Here is a 17,305-nt window from a genome sequence, read left to right as displayed (position 1 = left end):
TTGTCACGTCAACAATTAAATAATATTTTTATTATTTTTATTCAGACAATAGAGTGATGACACGTGTCACCTCTTATTGAAATAATTGTGCTTAGAGTGAGAATTTAACCCACACCCTCTTGGAGGAAAAGAAAAGGCTTGGCCACTAGGTTAAGCAAGGTACTTTTTACTTATTCACCACAAAATATATTTAATTTACACTCTATTACCATCACAAAACAATATATTTTAATTAAAATTAAGACTCAAACTCGGGACTTCTCCCCCAAGAAAAAATAGTGTACAAATCATTAAACTAGTCTATAAAATTAATTATATAATATCAATTTTATATTTAATTTATATAATTATTTAATCAAAGACCAAATTATTTAAAAATATAAAACATTTTTAATATAAACTATATAAAATATTATATCATTAAAATAAACGCTATTTTTGAACGTAAATAGCTAAACATATAATTTGCCCTAAACTTTAAACAGTACACGATTGTACTCTTCTTTTATTAATTTGGGGTAAGTACAAGATAATATATGTTCAAAGATAACTTCTCAACCATTTGACATTAAACGCTCACACCCCTGACATTCCTAGTGCTTAAACTTGAACCTCAAAGAATAACAATTCATTTACCACTTACATTGAGAGACACACATATATATATATATATATCCAACCATTTTCTTTTACTTTTTATAAAAATATTTAAAGCTCTTATGATTTTTTAATTCTCAAACTTTTAAATAATTTAATTTTAAAAAGTCGTCTCTTTTAGCCGTTAAAATTTTAATTTAACTTTAATTAATTAATAGAAAAAATGAAGAAAATGTTATTAAACCAAATTTTATTTTATCAATCCTTATTAAGAAAATGTTGAAGAGTGGACTAGTAGCTTGCATGCCATTAATTGGCTTCTTTACACTTTTCTTATGACAATAAATACTTGGAGGAGATGTTTTGCAACCTTGATTGGGAAATGCAAATGGATATTCATAAATTTACCCATATTCATAAATTTACGGATAGCATCAACGGCCTTTGTTTACACGCTTTTTATAGGTCAACAAATGGTAAACATATATATTAGGTCCCTAAATCATATAGATTGTAACAATCCAGTCCATCTATTATTAAACAAATCAATTTAGTTTCTTCATTACGAGACTGGCTCAAATCCCCCCCCCCTCTATCATCAATTTAGGCCCTGGTATATCTAAAAAGAATAAAATAAGACCAACTTTTTATAGATTTAACATTATTGTTTAAAAATTGATATTAAAATTATTCCATTCATAATTAAACTTTTAAAAAAGGTTTTATTCGTATAACCATAAAAATTATAAAAAAAATATTAACTATATGAAACAGTAAATGTTAACTCTACAAGAAATGCCCTTATTTTTTTTACTAATACAAGAATTAAATTGATCAATCTAATATTATAGGGATTAATTTGAACCAATCTTTGGAATAAGAAGAATAATTTGAACCGACCTCTATAATAAGAAGAATAATTTGAGTTCTTATTTGGTTGGTCAAAACCTTATTAGATTAAGTCAAATAGTGGATAAAATGATCATTATACATGGTAAATTGATTAATCATGTGATTTTTAATTAGAGAAAATTAATTAATCTTAAACTCTACACATATCTATTAAAATCAGTTGTAAAAAATGGAAGAAAAGGAACAAATTATAACTATGTATAACATTTCCCATTACAACACCTCAGTGACCTATGTGAAGAACAGAATCCGTACTCCGCGAGGAATTCAGAGAAAGACCCTTCCCTATAGATGAAGAAAACGAAATTACACTATCAGATGTTATGCTATTTTCAAGGATAGAAGATGGTATGCTTTGGGCTCTACTGTCAACTGGTACGTCTGGCAAACTAACATTGCCTTCCAGATACTGCACCACTTCTACAATGGTGGGTCTCAAATCTGGTTCGGTGTTGGAACAAAGCAGCCCCAGTTTCAAAACTCTCTCCATCTCCTCCACCACGTGATGGCCTTGTAATCTTGGATCAACAGCATCAACAATGGCTCCTCTTATGAAACACTTCTTGACTAAATCAACTAGAGAAATCTCTCCGGGTGGTGCATGATGATCAAATGGCTTCCTCCCGCAAGCCACCTCTAGCAGAAAAGCCCCCAAAGCAAACACATCGGCAGCTTTAGTAGCCCTTCCGGTTCGGGTGAGTTCGGGATCCATATACCCTAAAGTTCCTACTAGACGAGTCGTTTGCGGAACACTGTCGTGATCGTATAATCTGGCCAGACCGAAATCACCGAGCCGTCCATTTAGATTGGAATCTAATAGAACATTGCTGGATTTGATGTCTCGATGAAGAACAACTTGTTCCCCTTCTTCATGGAGATAAAGAAGAGCCGATGCCACCCCTCTGATGATTTGAAACCTTTGAAACCAATTAAGGGTCGATTTCTCGTCGCTGAAAAGGAACTTGTCGAGGCTACCATTCTCCATACATTCATAGACCAAAAGGAGCTCTTTCTTACGTCTGCAGTACCCCAGAAGCCGCACCAAATTCTTATGCCTTAGCCTTCCCATGCTGACAATCTCTGACACAAACTCCTTCATCCCTTGATCTGATTCATGGGATACTTTCTTCACTGCAATTTGTTCATTGAAATAAGGAAGTGTACCTTTATAAACTTTCCCGAAACCTCCGGATCCCAGAAGTTGCTTGTCTTTGAAACCTTCGGTTGCTATATACAGTGTCTTGTAGGGGAATCTATGAGGTCCATATTCATTTTCCCAATCTTCATTTAATTCCTCATATTTCTTCCTCCTGTAAACATATGCTGCTCCCATAATTACTAACAGCAACAAAACAGCCGCAATGATTGAAATCAATATAACCGTATTTCTTCGTCCACCATTTTTGGGAAGCTTTGGGAGGTCCGATATCTCAAGGCTCTGTGCTTCTCCACTTCTGTTGAAGCTCCATCCCAGAATATAATGGCTACAGCTTCCAATTGAACCTGTTGAAGCAGAGAAACCAACATACATGGTATCCAATAGGATAACTGAGAGATTGATTGATGTGGACAAGAGAGGCTGGTTTGGTTTCAGACTATTCTCTGGTGCCAAAGTTACATTGAGTAGTTGTTGTTGGCCATCGTAGTCTATCCACACCTGTATAGGATGTCCATTTTTGAGGTCCAAGCTTATATTCTTCCCTTCTTCATTGGAAAAATAAGCTGATGAAATGGACTGATTGGATTTAACGCCATTCAGATCGATTCCTACATGATTGCCATCTATAGTATCTGTGCCAAGACTGAAGATAGTATCAAACTCGACCGCAAAGAAGTGGTTAGAGGAATTCCCGTTGGTAGACTGATGAACCAGTCCTAGATATTGTACTGCATCGGCATGGGTGAAATCCGTTGATTCTGCTATGACAAAGGCAGCGCCATGACCGCTAGCATCTTCCGATTCAGGAACAATAGCGAATACGAAGTTTGTGGAGAAGGAAAGAGATTGAGGCGAAGTGGAAGAAGCGTTGAAGTTTATAGGGGAAGGGTAGAAAGCATGGGCGATCAGCAGTCTTGAAGTGTTGGTGAGCTGCAATAGACCGTTGGAGAGGATTTTGGCACTCCCATCAACATGGAGATTAGCGTTACGGAAGCCTTGATTATAAATGAATTGGTGTGCATGTTGAGCCTTGGACATGGAAACCAGAGCCAGGCATGAAAGCAGCCATAAACCAACCCATGTAAATGCAGCAGCCATTATTAAAATTGAAAAGCCTCCTCGGTTGTCAAATAAAAAAAAAAGATTCAAGAGGCTATATTCATTTCTATTTGCAAAAATTCTCAACAATTTATCAAACAAACGATGACGTTTAGAAACTTCTAAAGGAAGAATTCCAACAATGGGCAGTTAACATTTTCATGCAACTTGGCTGTCACATGTTCGATTTTCAACACATTGTCATCGTTATAAAAGTAGCATCGACTTGGCCTGCCTGCCACATTACCTTTGAAAGTTTCCACAAATCCGCCGATGGAAATTTTACGACTTTCACTTAATTTTTTTTTTTATATTTTTAATGATCTTATATATAACCTAACACAAATTTTTGATATGATATTTCTTTAATATATAAATATATATATATATATATATATTAACAATTTATTTAAACATTTTAAAAAATAAACAAAATATTTAAATATTTGAAAGGGCCTAATTATAATGTTTAAATATTTAAATATAGACCCACTACCAAACAGGCCTCCCTAATTATAATGAATCCATGCTAATTATTAGAACACATAAAAAAGTTCAAAAGACAAAGGGTGGAAGAAAAGAAAGGAGAATCAAATGAGAATTAGTCGTCACGTGTAGTTTAAATTTTGTTTTAGTCATTAAACAGTATTTTTTTAAGGGAAAAAAACACAAGTTTGAGCTTAGTAGGTAGGCAGACATCCAATAATTTCTATGGAGTAGCCATCAAGATATTGATAAATTCATCCATTGTTTACAAATTCTTCTAAGCCAACTCATTTGGGAACATTGCGGTCTAATTTCGTTTAAATAAAATTTGACCTCACTGTCTTGTGAATTCAAATAGAAAAAGAATTGAATTACTGAAATAGGATATTCTTAATTTTACTAATTTTATTTGAAAATTTATGAGTTGATTACATTTATTTATTCTAATGGAAATAGAATTTAATTATATTTAATTTCGTTCTTTCACCACTCAAGACTTTGATATCTTCTACTAGGGTGTTCGAAAGATGAATATTTAAAATGACATGTGCATCATAGCAGAGTGAAGAAGAGATGATAAACCTTCAGCACAGATGAGGAACATATAGAGACTCAGAGGATCTCCATGGCGAAGACCCCTGGACGACTCAAAGACCTTACCAATGTGGCCATTAATTACCACCGAGTACGTGACTGATTGGATACAATCCATCATCCAATCAATCCAAATTGAGTTAAAACCCGTTCTCATCATGACATCCTCAAAAAATCTCATTCGACTCGATCATATGATTTACTCATGTTCAACTTGAGAGCGAATGAACCCTTTCTGTTAGTGCGTTTGTTTTTAAGGGAATGTAAAACTTTATGATGTAATCTTAAATTAGTCTCCCCGGGACAAATGCACTATGAGCCTCGTCAATGCATAAAGGCAAAACCTGCTACAAACGATTAGCTAGCATCTTCGAAATAATTTTATAAATCGCGTTACACAAGCTAATTGGGCGAAATTGCCTCATGTTCGAAAGGTTGGACACTTTAGGAATTAATACAATGTGGGTTCGATTTACCTCGCTCAAAGGCTGAATTCTAGAAAGAACTTGCAGAGAATAATATGAAACATCTTCCCCCACAATGTGCCAAAATTTCTGATAAAACACTACTCCCAACCAGTCTTCCCTGGAGGCTTTCATCGGTGCCATGGACTTCAGCGTCATCAAAACTTCTTTCTTTTCAAACGATCTGGTGAGATTAGTGTTTGTCTCTTCTGAAATTGACGAATGAATTCCTGCAAGAATTTCCAACGTAGAAGCCATCTCTTGAGAAGTGAACATATTTGCAAAACAATCCACTGCCACTCAGTTGATTTCAGTTTGATCATCATGATAAGAGCCATCAGCATCTCTGAGGCCCGAAATTTTGTTTCTTCATCTTCTGCTGGATGTCGTTTTGAGGAAAAATGCAGTGTTTCTATCACCGTGTTTCAACCAATTAGTTCAAGCCCTTCGCTCCCAATAGAGCTCCTCACGATCAACCTTCATATTGAGTGCAAGTTGTTGATAATGCTCATTGAATATTGGAAAATTAGGTAATGCCCATATTGGAAAATTAGGTAGGTATTTCCACTAGTATCGGAAATTACCATTTTGCCCTCACTATTTAGCATATAAATAGTGAGCAATTTCATTCATTTTAATCATCCCAAGCAAACATTTGCTTTGAAATACTCCTATCTTTTGAGTGTTGTTTGAGTTAAGAGAAGAGCAATACCACCAAGTTCACTCCAGTTTTCGGGTGTATGAATTCTTGGAGAGCCGTGTTAACCTCGGGGGAACGGTCCGCCTATTGCAGCGATTACACACATCGGGGCGAATTCGTTTCTAAGGCAGTGATTTTTACCACGACACGGTTATCATTCTGATTGATTATTTTATTTAATATTTTTCAGTCAGTGCTAACGCCTCGTTTTGCAGCAGTTATTTTTCCAACAATTTAGAAACGAATTTTACTGCTGTTGAAAGAATATTTGTCATGTTTGATCATTGATACAAGGAGTTCAGGTTTGATCTATCTTGTTACTGGAAGCTAAATTGTTTATATGTTTTACATGGCTACAAAATTGCGTAATTGGTATTGTTCGACTAATTTTGAATGATCGCATGTTTAATAAAAACAAACGGTTTTTCCTCTAAACCATTTCAACTAAAAGCTTTAAATCTTTGCAAATAGCTTTTGAAAAAATTATTAGAATATTTCTAAACATTTGTGAGGAATGCAACGTGGAATAATGCATGATTGGAAATAATTGTTAAGTATTATTTAATAGCTATACAAGTTTTTGGGTAATAAAACGTTTACTGTAAAGTAAATGTACGTATGGGTAAGAGAATATCGTTCGATTCCTTGATAGTAGGAGGAAGCATAAAAATGTTTATTTATTCAAAGGAAAAATATTTTATCATTAAATATTTTATAATAGAACCGTTTTATTTATAGCTTTTAATGATTTTTATAATGGCCATGAAAACATTGGTTTTAATATGGTTTATTGAATTGAAGAACAATTTTTAATGGTTAGATTAATCAAAGATTAATAACCATTTATAATTGTAAAAGATCAAATGGTTATGGAAAATATTTATTAAAAGCTCATAAATATTTTGGGATATGTTATTCAAAACATTGGAACGGTCGAATGACAAAAGTTTTAATTTGTATGTATGATAGTTGATATGTGGAGAAGATTAACTATTTATTTTCATATGAGGTAAGATTATTTAGTTTCAGAATATTAAGTTGAAAAATAAATATCTACTATTTTATCATACTAATAATTTCCTTTGAGAAATTTATAAAGACAACAGGATGATTGCAATTTTAGAGAATCATAAAGATGATGATGTTGAACGAGAAGATTCTTCAAACCGAATAGTTGTTAAATTCGGGTTTGATTTTCACAATCTACTGAAGATAGGGAACCAAAATCTTAAAGATATGGATCTTATTACTATCAGTAAATTATTTTTATTACTATTAGTAAAATATTATTGTGACTAACCATGCATATTCTTCATTTGACTTCAGGAGATTTAAAAGAGATGATGGTTCAGATGAAGAGATTGTCACGATGGATTTTGGGTTCATGCTGATTAAAAATGATGATGCAAAGGCTGAAGTAGCATTCATGGTGAGGATGAATAAGTCTATTTGGAAATTATGACATTACCTGCGAGGTCAGATTATTTAGACTTGTTATTTGTTAATTCATGTTCTTTTAAATACATGAATTAGATTGCATGAGCCTTTAAGATAGTCTTTAAAACTTATCAATTAGGGGTGGTGTAACACCCCCAACCCGTATCCGACCCGGATACGAGTCCGAAGTGACACATTGACTTTTTAAACATTTATTCGTATAAAATAGTGGGTAATTTAAAAACTTTGATAACATTTAAATTATTTCCAAACGTTTACGACAGATATCAGAGTTCATACCATTTATATCTTTAGACTACATGCCAACTACACTCTGTAAACAGTACATACATTTTCTGATCTGACATTTGGTAAGGAAAACTGACCTGTCTTGCTCCGCATTACTCTTTACTCTTCTCGAAACCTACGTGTGAAACAATCACACGCTAAGTCGAAGACTTAGTGAGGCATAACGACTTATAATGCACTTCATAACATATATCAATACATGCATGTTCTGTTCTATCATGTTATACCAATTTCATGCATTCTTCGTATCATATAAGATCATATCAGATTAATTACAGTAAATACATACAGACACATAATTCATCATTAACAGTTTATCATGTAATCACATACTCTTATTGTTAACAATTTTCAATCAAACACTATACACACACAACATCATATGATTCACGTAACACATTTCAAACCACTTATAAACCCATCGTATACATATCACATTCAGTATGCTTGTTTAATCACTTTATTAGCCCATGTACACTAATGAGAACTTAAGGTATGTGAGTACATTGAGGTTGTGCACACATATGCTGTCACCACAGCTCGATCAATGTCCCGAAGGACCAGTCCATAGATTCCGAAGAACCTAGGTAATCAGTCCATATGTCCCGAAGGACATAGGTAAACAGTCCATATGTTCCGAAGAACATAGGTAAACAGTCCATATGTTCCGAAGAACATAGGTAAACAGTCCATATGTTCCGAAGAACATAGGTAAACCCTCGACCCTTGGCATGCCAACTATACCCCTAGCTCTCATATCACATAACATGGGCATTATCATTTATAACAGTTCACATTACTTATTCATATTCTTTCTCTTATAACCACATATCTTTTCTTTTCAGTCACGTATCACATGTATGTGTAATCATTGATCTCATAACATATACTTGTTTTCACATATATATTTCATATCATTTCACATATACACTTTCATATCACAGGCCATATAAGCTCATATCTTTCTCATGCAGTCACATAGTTCAATTTCACATATGTTCATATATATACATTACATAGCACATACTTCTCATAACATTACATTCAAAAGCATGTTAACACATATAATCATGCATACATACAATTCATGTCATTCATATACGTATAATCATATATTCATGCATTCTAACAGAGGAAAAAGACTTGTCGCAAGTCTTGTTTCCATTTAGCACCATAAACTAATTAATATGCACTCACCTGGCCTCACTAGTCAATTCCAATCTCTTATCTTTCCCTTTGATCGATCTTACTTGCCAAACGTTCCGGAATTCTTTATGCGTAGAATCTACATAAATGTACATTTCGGGACAATCATTAGATACCTACACCTTGTAATTGGATACTAGCAACTTAAACGAACTTATTAAACCCATATTCCCAATTTTTCCTTTAGGGGGAATCGGTTCCCCCCTATGGGGTATCGATTCCCTCCAGACATTCTGGAATTCTGTCGTTTGAAGGGGTATCGGTTCCCCTTGAATGGGTACCGATTCCCCTTACCCAGAAATCATATTTTCAACCCGAAAATTACTTCATTTCCACTCAAACCCTTCATATATCATCCCCTTTTCATTCTTAACTCTAGTATACATACTTAAACCAATCTATATTCATTTATTTCATCTTAAACCTCAAAATCCTATCTTCCATATGAGATTCAAAAATCATACCAAATTTTCAATGTGTTCTAATTCCAATTCTAACACTCCAAATCTCTTAATTTAACCATTGACAAGTCAAATTTAACTTCAAATTCTACTTATCAATTCTTTTCCAAAGTTTCATATAAAAACTCCAAATCTTTAATCTCTCATAACCCCTCCCTCATTTGTTTTTAAGATGATTTAAGCTTTCCTTAAGCTTAGTTATCATCTAATAATCAAAACCCAACCTTAAAATCAACAATTCATTTACAAACAAAGAAACTTACCTTTGGCTTGCTCCCCCACGTATGAAGAAGAAGAAAGGAGAAGAGCACTCTGGAGAGTTCTCTCCCCTTTTCACGTGTATATCATTCCTTGAATGATCAAATGACCATTTAACCCTTAATTTCCTTTAATAATTACTAAATAACCTTCAATATATTCAAATAATCATTAATTATTTCATTCTTCTACTTTAGTCATCAAATTCTGAAACTTTACAATTTGATCACTAACCCGGTATTGAGGATGTTACAAATCTCCCCTCCTTATAAGAAAATTCGTCCTCGAATTTTCACTGCACATCTTAATAGGAACATATCTTCTAATGTTCTTATGTTGCTTCCCTGACTTACTCTTTCTTGTCATCATCAGAAACTTACTTTTCAATCACTTAGTTTTTCGACTATCTTTTTCGTTTATACCTTCATCTTCTGTTGTTTATCATATAAACAATAACCCATAATACCAATCCATTGTTGTCTTTTCTCTCATTCGATTATGCATTTTTCCTTTGACCTTTCTAAAATTCCATATAATGTCACTCATCACGTTGACCATAACATTCATCTCATCACTCTATATCAAAACTGTCCTCTGTACTTCCATATTTATCGTATCTGATTCTTTTAAATCAATCCCTTTCATTTCTTATACTTGTATTTTCCTTCCTGAAGGTTCCATTCAAATACTTATCTCTGTTTCTACATCATAGCTATCTGCTCAGAATATACAATTATATTCAAATTCATATCATAATCAATTAACTCAACTTTATCTTTCCTCCAATCTTATAACTCTAGCACCTTTACTCTGACAGCTAGATAATAACTTTGGTTCAGTCTAGGGCACAAGCCCTCTTATACCAATCATATACATTCTTTCCAATCTAAATTATCTTAACATTCGCTTACTCAACTTATCAATTTCACCTCTATTCTCATACATCCTGAAATTTCTTTTACTCAAACTCAACATTCTGACTTCCTGTGTCCTATAATCTGATCATCGATATACATATTCTCAAACTCTTCTTATCAATCCTCAGCTTTACTTAAATATACAAATTCTTACTTTCTTTTCCTTTACTATACCACATTACTATGATCCAAATATGCAACTGTATCCAGATCCATTACGGATTTGGTTCTCATATCCTAGCAATATCTTATAATCTTATAATTCCAGTACATTTTTATCACATACTCTAGTTAGCCCATACTAACTCTTTTCATCTTAACTGTAAACCCTTATCATAAACATACTCTTGTTTATGCGCAATACTATCACTTCGTTCCAAACTCATAAGCTCTGACATATACATCTTATACGCTTGTCACTGATGCACTTATCCTTGATTTCTTCTATACGTACTCATCACGTCAGTAGATCTTTTGAACATTCTTATGGTGATACCCGTTCACCATATTCTATCTTATCCACATAATAACTCTATATCGTTTTTCCGATTCCAAACGATGAAAACTTTCTATCATTATTCAGATATGATTTCAGCTTTCTGAAATCAACTTTTGATCTTACTAGGCATTTCCTGAGGTGTCCACTCTTCATCCTGCCTGGCCAGGGCAAGTGAATAGCTATCACAATCAGGAATATCACCTTTCACTTACTTCGAAATTATCACGATCGGATTTTCTACTGTATTAAACTATTCTTATTCTATTAGCAAGACAACATACTCCTTACACAATCAGATCATAAATTTTTCAATCTATGTTGGCATGTACACCTTTTATGACACTTTGGACTTCGGTTTATGCCGAGAATCGGCTAAACCTTAGCTCTGATACCATTAAATGTAACACCCCCAACCCGTATCCGACCCGGATACGAGTCCGAAGTGACACATTGACTTTTTAAACATTTATTCGTATAAAATAGTGGGTAATTTAAAAACTTTGATAACATTTAAATTATTTCCAAACGTTTACGACAGATATCAGAGTTCATACCATTTATATCTTTAGACTACATGCCAACTACACTCTGTAAACAGTACATACATTTTCTGATCTGACATTTGGTAAGGAAAACTGACCTGTCTTGCTCCGCATTACTCTTTACTCTTCTCGAAACCTACGTGTGAAACAATCACACGCTAAGTCGAAGACTTAGTGAGGCATAACGACTTATAATGCACTTCATAACATATATCAATACATGCATGTTCTGTTCTATCATGTTATACCAATTTCATGCATTCTTCGTATCATATAAGATCATATCAGATTAATTACAGTAAATACATACAGACACATAATTCATCATTAACAGTTTATCATGTAATCACATACTCTTATTGTTAACAATTTTCAATCAAACACTATACACACACACACATATGATTCACGTAACACATTTCAAACCACTTATAAACCCATCGTATACATATCACATTCAGTATGCTTGTTTAATCACTTTATTAGCCCATGTACACTAATGAGAACTTAAGGTATGTGAGTACATTGAGGTTGTGCACACATATGCTGTCACCACAGCTCGATCAATGTCCCGAAGGACCAGTCCATAGATTCCGAAGAACCTAGGTAATCAGTCCATATGTCCCAAAGGACATAGGTAAACAGTCCATATGTTCCGAAGAACATAGGTAAACAGTCCATATGTTCCGAAGAACATAGGTAAACAGTCCATATGTTCCGAAGAACATAGGTAAACCTTCGACCCTTGGCATGCCAACTATACCCCTAGCTCTCATATCACATAACATGGGCATTATCATTTATAACAGTTCACATTACTTATTCATATTCTTTCTCTTATAACCACATATCTTTTCTTTTCAGTCACGTATCACATGTACGTGTAATCATTGATCTCATAACATATACTTGTTTTCACATATATATTTCATATCATTTCACATATACACTTTCATATCACAGGCCATATAAGCTCATATCTTTCTCATGCAGTCATAGTTCAGTTTCACATATGTTCATATATATACATTACATAGCACATACTTCTCATAACATTACATTCAAAGCATGTTAACACATATAATCATGCATACATACAATTCATTCATATACGTATAATCATATATTCATGCATTCTAACAGAGGAAAAAGACTTGTCGCAAGTCTTGTTTCCATTTAGCACCATAAACTAATTAATATGCACTCACCTGGCCTCACTAGTCAATTCCAATCTCTTATCTTTCCCTTTGATCGATCTTACTTGCCAAACGTTCCGGAATTCTTTATGCGTAGAATCTACATAAATGTACATTTCGGGACAATCATTAGATACCTAACCTTGTAATTGGATACTAGCAACTTAAACGAACTTATTAAACCCATATTCCCAATTTTTCCTTTAGGGGGAATCGGTTCCCCCCTATGGGGTATCGATTCCCTCCAGACATTCTGGAATTCTGTCGTTTGAAGGGGTATCGGTTCCCCTTGAATGGGTACCGATTCCCCTTACCCAGAAATCATATTTTCAACCCGAAAATTACTTCATTTCCACTCAAACCCTTCATATATCATCCCCTTTTCATTCTTAACTCTAGTATACATACTTAAACCAATCTATATTCATTTATTTCATCTTAAACCTCAAAATCCTATCTTCCATATGAGATTCAAAAATCATACCAAATTTTCAATGTGTTCTAATTCCAATTCTAACACTCCAAATCTCTTAATTTAACCATTGACAAGTCAAATTTAACTTCAAATTCTACTTATCAATTCTTTTCCAAAGTTTCATATAAAAACTCCAAATCTTTAATCTCTCATAACCCCTCCCTCATTTGTTTTTAAGATGATTTAAGCTTTCCTTAAGCTTAGTTATCATCTAATAATCAAAACCCAACCTTAAAATCAACAATTCATTTACAAACAAAGAAACTTACCTTTGGCTTGCTCCCCCACGTATGAAGAAGAAGAAAGGAGAAGAGCACTCTGGAGAGTTCTCTCCCCTTTTCACGTGTATATCATTCCTTGAATGATCAAATGACCATTTAACCCTTAATTTCCTTTAATAATTACTAAATAACCTTCAATATATATTCAAATAATCATTAAATTATTTCATTCTTCTACTTTAGTCATCAAATTCTGAAACTTTACAATTTGATCACTAACCCGGTATTGAGGATGTTACAGGTGGACAAAAAATCCGATCTGACACTAGCATATATCTCGAAGCATATAATTTAGCATATAATTTAGCATGCCTAGTTTCACAACTCTCACCCATATCAATTAGGGGTGGACAAAAAATCCGATCTGAATGATCTAATCCATTTATCCGATCAGTATAATTGGATATCCGATCCAGAAAAAAATTCAGATAATTTGGAAAATATCTGATAATCAGATTAGATACGAATTGAAAAAATCTTGATCAGGGATTTAAATAGCGTTTGCGGTCACGTTTTTTGTTACGTCGCATTTATCGCGGTTGCAGACATAATGGATGCCATCGCGGTCACTGCGGGTGTCGCGGTCGTTAAAATAAAAATAAAAGTTTACATTTTAAACCAAGGATTGAATTATAAATTCTAAAAGATGAGAGGGATGCCAAATTAATATATCCTTTAAATTATATTTTAAGAATTATTTTTAAAAAAAATAAAAAACTCATCTCTTCGAATAATTTTAAAAAGAGAAAATAACCTCAGTGACAAAAAATCCCAGATAATATACGATTTTGACCAACTTTTTTTGAATTTGCGAAAATGACCAACAAAATCGCAATGCGATCTCTAATTCGCATTGCGATCTCCAGTATCGCAAATTTGTGTTCCATTTCGCGTTGCGATAGTTGAAAATCGCGTTGCGATAGTCTACAGTTGTCGTTGCGATTTTCTAAATTTGTTGCGATAGTCTACGGTTGTCGTTGCGATAGTTAAAAAAAGATTTTGTTTCTTAAGAATTTTCTCTAAAAGGATAGTATCCGCGCGGATGTGCATGACCACGACCACGACCACGACCACGACCACGACCACGACCCGACCCGAGACGAGACGAGACGGCGGCGGCGGCGGCGCGCGAGAGTCCCCCTTGTTCTCTTTCACTCAACAAGGAAGTGCAAAATCCAAGCCTTAAATACCATTCCCAATAGTGTTTTCAATACTATGTGGGATTGAGCATTACCCCACTTTTTCTAATTTTTTACTTTTAACAATGTTTTGAAACAAGTAAAAGTAGTCCTTTAATTTGATGACTTTGCTTGCATATATAGCAACTTACATTCTTAAGAGTAATATACGTAGATATCATGTGTTTAATTTAAGTAGCATAGGTTATCATCATTTCTTCAAGTATAAGAATACAAACCCGACAGAACCTCCACCAGAACCAATCATGCAACGCTTGTGGCAATGAACGTTATTCAACTCTTCAAGCAACAATCTTCACAATAGGATTGGTAATGCTCAATCCCACATAGTATTGGAAATACTATTGGGAATGGTATTTAAGGCTTGGATTTTGCACTTCCTTGTTGAGTGAAAGAGAACAAGGGGGACTCTCGCGCGCCGCCGCCTCCGCCATCTCGTCTCGGGTCAGGTCGTGGTCGTGGTCGTGGTCGTGGTAATACGTGTCTTCGACACGTCCGCGCGGATACTATCTTTTTAGAGAAAATTCTTAAGAAACAAAATCTTTTTTTTAACTATCGCAACAAATTTGGAAAATCGCAACGCGAAATGGAAAATCGCAACGCGATTTTCAACTATCGCAACGCGAAATGAAACGCGAATTTGCGATACTGGAGATCGCAATGCGAATTAGAGATCGCATTGCGATTTTGTTGGTCATTTTCGAAAATCCAAAAAAATTTGGTCAAAATCGTATATTATCTGGGATTTTTGGTCACTGAAGTTATTTTCTCTTTTAAAAATTATTAAAAAATATTATCTCTAATTTGAAATGGAAGACAACTCATAACCCACCATACTCTTTCTTAAATTATAATTTAATGATTTAAAATTAAAATTAATTCCATCTACCCAAACCCATTCCCACGCAAATCAACTCTCAACTCCCTACCCCTCTCACGACAGAGCTCTCTCTGTCTCTTAAGTCTCTCATCTCTCCTCAATATATTAGCTAAAATCAATTGAACCCCCATTCATCAAGCTACTGTAGTTAAAGGAATTAACAGATCTCAAACAAAAGCAAGAAATTCAGAAAGTATAATCCATAAATATGCAAATTAGAGCTTCAAACAAATAGAGGAAAGTGATAGTACATACCATCTTCAGCAAGTGAAGAAGAATATGAATGAGCAAATATGAGCATAAAAACGAATACCCATTTGCTTATCGACCAGCTCTCAACCAGGTACAACGATTACTCACTTTCTCTGGCGTTGCTTGTTTTTCTCTCTCTATTTAATGTTTGCTCTATTTTGATGATGAGAGCAAGCTAGGGCAGTGGATTTCTTTTGTGCGAAAACTTGTGAATAATGGGAATAACGTCCCGTTATCGACTCTATTTACCGTTAAACGTTAAATTGCGGTCGCGACAGTTATTGTTGTGATTTCGTTATCCACTGTAATTTTTTTGAATCTCGATTTCGGACGACGGCGCTATCGCGAAATATCGCGAAATAACGGTCGATATTGCGGTTGCGTTCTGCTATTTAAATATACTATGTATATGCATATTTATACAACTAGATTATGTATAAAAAATTATGTTTATTAGCATTTATTAAATAAACAATTAAAATTTTTAACCAAAATATATACTACATAGAAAGAAGAAAATTAAGCCAATTAACAATCTTCAATGGCCTCTGGAGCACCACGCCTCTGCTCAGCTTGGGGAATGCTAATGCAGATTGCAGGCAAGATTTGGGAGAGTTTCACGTGAATGATAGCTGGGCCTAGGGCTAAAGGTCCAATTATTTTCATATATTCGGATAATCCAAAATAAAGACCAAATTAGGTGAACTAAAGTTCGAGTAAAAACATTAGGAAGGTACTCTAAGAAGCCAGGTTTCAATCCTGGGACTTTGGGGTTATGGGCCCATCACGTTTTCATTGCGCCACTATGATTAGTAACAAAAGCTACTTAAACCATGTATTGCTCTTAATCAAAGTTCCTCTGCCTTTACGCTTTGATTAACTGATTTCGTTAACACAGACTGCATTGCATCATCTATATATATTGTTTGAAGATCTCATTTTATAAGGAGCAAGTTCTGACGGAAGTGATGAACTAAGATATTATTATCTACTCAGTACTAGTGATTCACATAATGTTTTGTAGGCAGATGTTTCACACAGCTGCAATAATACGGAAAAGAAGGCGCCCAACAAAATAAAATCTAGAGTAGATTTCTCCAAACCTATTGTTAATGATGCTTTCTACAAAGCTTGGATAAAATCTAGAGTGGAAAGCAGCAGGCAGAAGCATGACAGAAGAAGTAAAATATATTAAATTGGCTTGGCTCATCTGCAACTGGACAGAAGAGGGATATTCTTGGACGTGTAGATTTCTCCATGCTGCATTGGATTTCCAGTTAAGAGGTCCAAGCTTTTATTTTCCCCGAAGTATGCTGGTGGAGCTGATTCCAAGGATCTCAAGTTGTTTACATCAATGCCGACATGGTAGAAGAATTAGAAAGC

At 34.3% G+C, this 17,305-nt stretch overlaps 1 protein-coding gene across 1 annotated transcript; it reads right to left on the bottom strand.

The window, feature by feature from the left end:
• Positions 1-1,732: 1,732 nt before the first annotated feature.
• On the bottom strand, positions 1,733-3,766 carry LOC120148356 (L-type lectin-domain containing receptor kinase SIT2-like). Its single transcript, XM_039161508.1, has one exon. The coding sequence runs from the start codon at positions 3,764-3,766 to the stop codon at positions 1,733-1,735; it is 2,034 nt and encodes a 677-aa protein (XP_039017439.1).
• Between the last annotated feature and the right edge of the window lie 13,539 nt (positions 3,767-17,305).

The sequence above is a fragment of the Hibiscus syriacus genome, unplaced genomic scaffold, assembly GCF_006381635.1.
Source record: "Hibiscus syriacus cultivar Baekdansim isolate YM2019G1 unplaced genomic scaffold, ASM638163v2 tig00110956_pilon, whole genome shotgun sequence".
Classification (NCBI taxonomy): Eukaryota; Viridiplantae; Streptophyta; class Magnoliopsida; order Malvales; family Malvaceae; genus Hibiscus; species Hibiscus syriacus.
The sequence above is the reverse complement of the archived record's forward strand: the minus strand, read 5'-3'. Positions and strand labels throughout refer to the sequence as shown.

Coding starts and splice junctions, on each gene's coding strand:
- LOC120148356 (XM_039161508.1), bottom strand. CDS start 3,766: ATGGCTGCTGCATTTACATGGGTTGGTTTATGGCTGCTTTCATGCCTG.